This window comes from Telmatherina bonti (assembly GCF_933228915.1).
Source record: "Telmatherina bonti genome assembly, chromosome: 13".
NCBI lineage: Eukaryota > Metazoa > Chordata > Actinopteri > Atheriniformes > Telmatherinidae > Telmatherina > Telmatherina bonti.
In genome coordinates, this window is record NC_136611.1 from 15,898,451 (window position 1) to 15,905,340 (window position 6,890).

The 6,890-nt window shown below is 42.6% G+C and overlaps 1 protein-coding gene across 1 annotated transcript in view; it reads left to right on the forward strand.

Annotated features, from left to right (window-relative positions):
• Nucleotides 1-5,879, forward strand: part of ptch1 (patched 1) — a gene marked incomplete at its 5' end in the record, with an annotated part of 49,090 nt that extends 43,211 nt beyond the window's left edge. Inside the window, 4 exons of the mRNA XM_079251811.1 lie at nucleotides 4,454-4,553; nucleotides 4,681-5,037; nucleotides 5,130-5,676; nucleotides 5,782-5,879. Of these exons, the coding sequence (XP_079107937.1) occupies nucleotides 4,454-4,553; nucleotides 4,681-5,037; nucleotides 5,130-5,675 (1,003 nt within the window). The 3' untranslated portion in view covers nucleotide 5,676; nucleotides 5,782-5,879. The remainder of the gene's footprint in view (nucleotides 1-4,453; nucleotides 4,554-4,680; nucleotides 5,038-5,129; nucleotides 5,677-5,781) is intronic.
• Between the last annotated feature and the right edge of the window lie 1,011 nt (nucleotides 5,880-6,890).

Consider the following 6,890-nt stretch of genomic DNA (forward strand, 5'->3'; position numbering starts at 1 on the left):
AAGCCTTAGAATATGCTTAATTCACAGAATTGCACCTACAGAGGTTATTATATTGCACCTATGTGGCGTCCATAGTTCTTAAAGACCATGCCTCGACCTGCATGTCACAGGAATCTACCTGAGACAGCAGCCATGCATGAAGGCCTCTCTCTTCCTCCTGTTCCTCTCTCAATCTCTTTGTGTTCCACCCGCATCTCCATTTCTTACCCCCTCTCTGTAAACCCCATCTTTTTCCCAGCTTGACATACCTGTTTTTATTTCTATTTCTGGAAGGTGATCTCTAAAAAGCTTCATGAAAAGAGGTTTTATCTTTCTTCATCCTTCTTTCTGCTCAAGATTTTCGTTTCATCCCATCCTTCTTTTCCTTAATGTCTCTCATGGCTGACAGTTTAGAGAAAACCAGGGGAAAGGAAAGGGGGTTCAAGGTCAGGAGAAGTAGGGGGAGGAAGAGGGCTGGAGGGAGTTAACAGAGAAGCAGAGGAAAGTAAAGTGAGAGAGAGTAAGGAAAGGGAGGGGGGAAAAGTAGGAAAATCCTCTGGCTTTTGTAATCTCTTTCAACTAGTTTAACTGCCCTCACCTGACATTTATAGGCATGGGAAGGAGTAACAGGGTGGGGGGCCAGAGAGCAGTTGTGGAACAACAGGAGAAGTGGAAATTAAAATAGACTCACTGTGGACGCTGTGTTGGTGGCTTATTTTGTGAATCTGTGCATTTCAGGTCATGACCAGCCACAACACATGGGTCAAAAACGAATGTATTCTATATTATATATATAGTCTATATTCCCAACTCTTAACTACTATGAAGCTTTTCCACCGTGCTCTGTGCATGATTTAAAGTGACTATATGTGCACGCATTCTGGCTTGTACTTAGCTGTGTAATTGGTTGACCTGTTTCTTTAAGAGCTAGAAGTACTGAACTCCATATGATGTGCAGTCACACAAACTACCATGTGCACATGCTTATTCTCCTATATGTACACTCAGACAATTACACAGTCTCCCACATATGGACACACACTCACCAACCTGCTCCTTGACCCTGTAATCATTGGGGTCAATGATGGCATGCCTGCTAGTGAGAGCACACACATGCACACTCTCAAAACGACTCCTACAAACACACAAACTGTAGAGGCCTATAGACCTTCTCTCCTCGTGGCCAGTGGTGTACTGTGCTCTGGTTTGTGGCCCAGTCTGGGGCCTCCATTTTAAAGGTTCTGCTGTTGTCTGAGCAAACAAAGCAGTGCCCCAAGACGGTGCAATAACAACAGACCCAGCTCGTATTTTTCTGCGTGCATCGAAAGAAATGTTTCCCCAACTTTCTCCGTCAGCCCTGTGAATGTTTTCACTCTAAACAGCCCAGCAGGGCACTCAGCCTGGTATGTGGTCTGCACGCGTGCATGTGTACAGTACATGTGTGTCCAAATACTATATGTGAGTCTAAAGGTGACATAGCATTTAGTCATGCTAGTGTGGATGAAAGGGCTGACCAGAATGATGACACAATTTTAGATTGATTTATGGAAACTGTTATGATGATCTAGTAAAAGCAGATGGGGGATGAGTGGGCTTTATACTTTCATTTTTTTCATTTTCCTAACCGCTGAGTCCAATTAGGGGTTGTGGGTAACCTGGAGCCTATCTGAGCAAAGATCAGGTGAGAGGCTGGGTATACTGGGTACACCCTGGACAGGCTGCCAGTCCATCCCAGGGCTTGAGCGGGTTTAAAAAAAATTTCTTTTTTTTAAATTTTTTTTTTTTTTTTTTTTATACTCTGTGGTTAGCTTTGTTGGAAAACATTGTAGCTCAGTCATAAATTACTACCAAAGCCTTATGTTTTTGTACTGCAAATTCAGTTTTTGTCCTGAAAAAATCTACGAACCACACAACAAAATTGACAGTGATAAGTCAGTCACTGCATTTTATTACTTTTTTCAGATTGAATTTATGTGCCTGGTGTCTTCTGTAATGTACATATCAGATGTGAAGTAAGGGGAAAATTTGGATCCTTTCTGTTTCTATGGAAAACCTTTATTCCTTCAGTTTTGTTTTATATTCTTTGATCTTTAAGGGGTTTTAACATGTAAAAATATGACAGGAGCTAAATGTGCTTTAAGTATTTTTATTTTAATCCTGGAGTATCAGTTTTATATTTGTTCATCTATTTATTAATTGTTTTACCAGATTAACACAACAACCCTCATGATCCTTTTCATGTCCTTTTAAAGTGTTGTCATCGCCACAACTTGCCTCTAAGCTCTTATCTTCCTGTGGTGAAGTCGACTTTTACTCAAGTTTTTAAGCCAAAAATGTTAGATTCATATCAGGTCTCTGGGTTTATTAATAAAGTATGATTTACTTTATATATAGACTGAAGTCAAACATCACACCAACCTTAACTGTCAAGAAAAAGGTAAATAAAAGATGGGCGTTGCTACTGTAAAGACACTGCGGCCTTACAGTGAAAAGGTTGCTGGTTAGATCCTTTGCCAGATGCATGGCTCAAACAGTGGCCTTTCTGTGCAGACTTTGCATATTCCTTACCGTGTATACGTGGGTTCTCTCCAGGTACACCGGCTTCCTCCAGCCGTCCAAAGACATGCATGTTAGGTTAATTGATTACTCTAAATTGCCCCTAGGAGCAATTGTGAGCGTGAGTGGTTGTTTGTATCTTTGTGTTTGTCCTGCGATGGACTGATGACCTGTCCAGAGTGTACCTTGCCTCTCCCCTACAGACTGCTGGGATAGGCTCCAGCTTCCCCGCGACCCTTAATTGGACCAAGTGGTTCAGCTAATGAATGAATAAATGTTCTTGAGGACTCTCAAATAGCATTTCCTGTTGCCGCTGTATGTATTGCAGCTATATGTGACACGCAACAGAAAGTTTTGACTGAAAACTTAGGAACCCTTAAGGACTCTGGTTGTATCAAAATCTGCCTCAGATAAAATGTTCACAAAGAGAAAATCGGCTAGAGACAAAACTTGCATTAACCTCAAGTATTTAGGTATCTGCTGTTTTGTCATATTTGTTCAGTTTTCAGAGTGTAGTATATACAATATACATTTTTTTAAATATTTCCCTGAAAGGTTTGAAGATATAAAATTTCCACCCTGCAGTGATAATGGTGTAATGCAGTTTAAGCAAGTGCCCTTACAGGTATGAATCAACAGCCTTTCATTTTCATCACAGTCCCACTGATACCTCTGATAGGTGGACAGTGCTCCTCACTTGTTGATTGTCCTATTACATCTACCATTTTACTTCAGCTCATTTATCAAAAGGCTATGTTATGAAGGTAAATTTATCCTGAGCCTTGTGTGCTCTTCAGTTTATCCCCATTTACACCCCCAGCAACCACAATACCGTAAGAGTAAAACAAAAGGGTTAAGGGTTCACATAGGTGTCCCTGATAACCTGAGAGCCTTCGCAGTGGAGAAGAGAGCCCTCCAATAATACATGTACTGGAGAGAGAGAGATTTAGAGTGGAGATTGGGGGGTCTTACCTGATATGTTGGAGATTTAATTAGACGGAGGGGATTGTGGAGTGGCTGGGAATTTCACAGGAGCTTAGCTGGAAGGAAGGGAGAGAAAAGCGAGGCGGAGAAGATGGAGAAAGAAATAAAAGAGAGAGAGAGAGAGGCCGGGGAGAGGTGATGCACCCTTCTCTTCTTCTAGACTAAATCGTTTAAATTCTATAGCCTTCACTTCATTTGTTTGCTCCTCGCTATTTTTTTTTCTAGAGAGAAGGGAGCGAGGCCCCATCCTCCCCCCCCCCCCCCCCCCCTCCAGCAACCCCCAGTGTCCCACACTTTACCCTTCCATCCCCCTCCCTCCCTCCACATTCCTCTCTGCTTTGTTTTCCCCATGTTTGCTTATACACCACACACCCAAGAGAGAGTACCCGCGCCCCCAATACCCCCCCCACCCCCACCCCCACCCCCTCCTTTCTTTTTTTTTTCTTTCTTCCCGTGTCTTTGAATTAACCAGCTCTGGCTAATTATGATTACCCTCTCTTTTCTCTCTGTGGCTTCTTAAAGACTAACCCTCTTTGGCAAGACTTAAACACGCACAAGGTACTTTTCTGTCCTGCTCCTCAAAACCACAATACATGCCTGGCTGTCTGCGGGGGGTTTATATATGTGTCTTTGTTTGGGGAGTGGCTTTTATGGAAGTATTATTTCAGGCGTGTGTAATGGTTTATCCTGCACATGTCTCCCCATGTCTAAACCTTTGTGGTCTGCACAGGTATTTTCTTTCTTTCACCACCTCTGTGTGTTGGTTTGAGCAACCTGTGTTTGTTGTATTTGATTTTTTTTTTTTTTAAGTAAATCTAATGTATCTCAGAGGAGAAGTGCATGTGTTTAGACATAACTGTTTTTTTTTTTGTTTTTTTTGTTTTTTATTTTATCCCTTCTGATTAGCTCTTTGTGTATTTGGGTTGTGTTGCAGGTATTTCTTTGCGGTGTTAGCCATCCTAACAGTTCTCGGAGTACTCAATGGATTGGTTCTACTCCCTGTATTGTTGTCATACTTTGGACCCTATCCAGAGGTAATATCCCAAAAATCACAATTGTGTGAATAAGGAATCTAAGTCACAGAGAATAACTTGTTTTTTATTATTCTTTCGCCAGTGTTGGATCTTTTTTCCCAAGTGTTTTTGCTCTCTCATTCAACAGGTGTCACCAGCTGATGGCCGTAGTCGGTTGCCCACCCCTTCTCCAGAGGCCCCTCCGCACACGGTCCACTTCTCAGTCCGTCCTCCCTACACCACTGCAGCCCCAACCACTTCCGGTGCAGCTTCGGACTCGTCAGACTCTGAGTACAGCTCCAACACCACAGTGTCAGGAATCAGCCAGGAGGTGCAGAATTACAACCTGCACTCACATAGAGGACAAACTCGAGCAGAGGAGCAGCAGTACCACCTCCAGACCTCCAGGGGCAGAGCAGCCAGAGTAGAAGAGGACAGAAGAACAGGATCAGGACCCAGACGCTCAGCCAGACAGCCCGACCCTCCAGCTTACACGGCGTCTTCGGTAAGAAAACATTTCTTTTCATGTTGCTTCGAAGATGGTTTTTTTTCTATAAAAACAGATATTGAAAATCAGTATGTTTTCCTGTTCTGCAGTCTTTATCCTCTCAGGGTTGTGAGTCTGGGATCCAGCATGGATCTGCTCAGCGAAACCTCAACAGAGACTCCAGGAGCCAGGTGCACTGGCAAGCTGCACCCCCAGTCCGCCCGCGCATGGACGCTTTTGAAACTGCTACTGAGGCTGGGGGCAATCATGGCTCACACAGCCATAGAGAACATTCGACCGGCCACAGAAGGCGCTCTTCCCACAACCCACAAGCTAATCACCACCTCCCACACCACCACCCCAACCCAACCCCATTTTGCCAACCCATAACTACAGTAACGGCGTCGGCTTCAGTCACTGTCGCTGTTCACCCTCCCCCTTTGTCCAACCAGGGCCCTTCAACATCTTACCCAGAATACACTGCAACAGACAGTCACTGCCCATCAGGGCCGCAGGAACCAGAGTCTGCCTTCCAGGACCCACATGTGCCTCTGTACACCCATACAGGGGCCAGAGGAGTGAAAGTGGAGGCCATGGAGCTCCAAGATTTGGAGTTTGAGGCAGCTGACAGCGACAGTGGTAGACTAGCTAGCTGAGGTGAGATTTTCTTTTTTTTTTTTTTTAGAACTTTTTTTGTGTTATTTTTGTCTTTTCTGTTTCATCTCAAAAATACTGAAAATACACTCTCCGTTCTATTTCCAGTTCCGGAGAACAAAAGCACTATGGCCAAAGATGGACTCCTCCGTATTACTAAGCAGCTGACCCAACTTGGCACAGCCCAGCCCAGCCAAGCATAGCCCAACCTCGCTTTCTCTAAGCAGCGAGAAGCTCGCCAGTGTTGCCATAATGGTGCTCCTTGTTACTGTAACCCAGTGGACTATTGTTTTAGATGTTTTTATCTATATTTAAAAGATGTATACATATGTAAATATGAACAAAAAGTAGGTATAATTTTAGGAGCTGTACAACTCCTCATGTTAACAGACTGGGGCTTCCATTTTATATGGCGTCTGTGTTTTTGCGTGTGTTTGTGTAAATGTGTGTATGTGGGAGATAGATCTCTGATTGCTTATTACTGTTCACTTATCTGTGGATCTGTGCCATTAGGAACCTTCATCAAGGCAAATTACCTGTCAGCATTCACTGTTGCTGCTTAAAATATTGTTCAAAAGATGATGTACATTTATAATTCTATGCAAATGTTTCTAAGCAAAAGAAGTAATCTGTCAAGGTCTGTTTGTGTTTGCATGTGTGAAAAGGGGCTGTATAATGTGAAACAGTCTCATTATTTTTTCTCATTATTTTTCTGGCCTATTCATCAGATACATACACTCATTTAGAACATGAGGGAAATCGCTAGAGTAATCAAACAAAGCTATGGTATATGTATGTGTGGGAATGTGTGTGCATGCATATATGGGTGTGAATGTTTATTATTGTGTAAAGGTACGCTTGTAAGTCTATTAATTTTTTTTTTATCACAAACCTGTGGTAGTTATGAAACAATTACTGTTTTAACTTGACACGCCATGCGTGCTATTTAAGATGAGCTGATATGAAGACATTTTAAAAGTTGTTTTTTTGTTTTGTTTGTTTGTTTGTTTTGTTTTTTTTTGTTTGTTTGTTTGTTTTTATTGCCTAGGAACCTGTTTCTGCACTCAGCTTTGTTTCACTGTCAGTCGGACAGGTTTTATTTTTACTGTAACAGGTTATGTGTTGTTTAACCTTGGCAGGCTCAAAACAGGTTACGTCCTGTAAACTGACATGAGAACATTGATCCACCTCAAAACTTCACTCTACATTTTACAGGG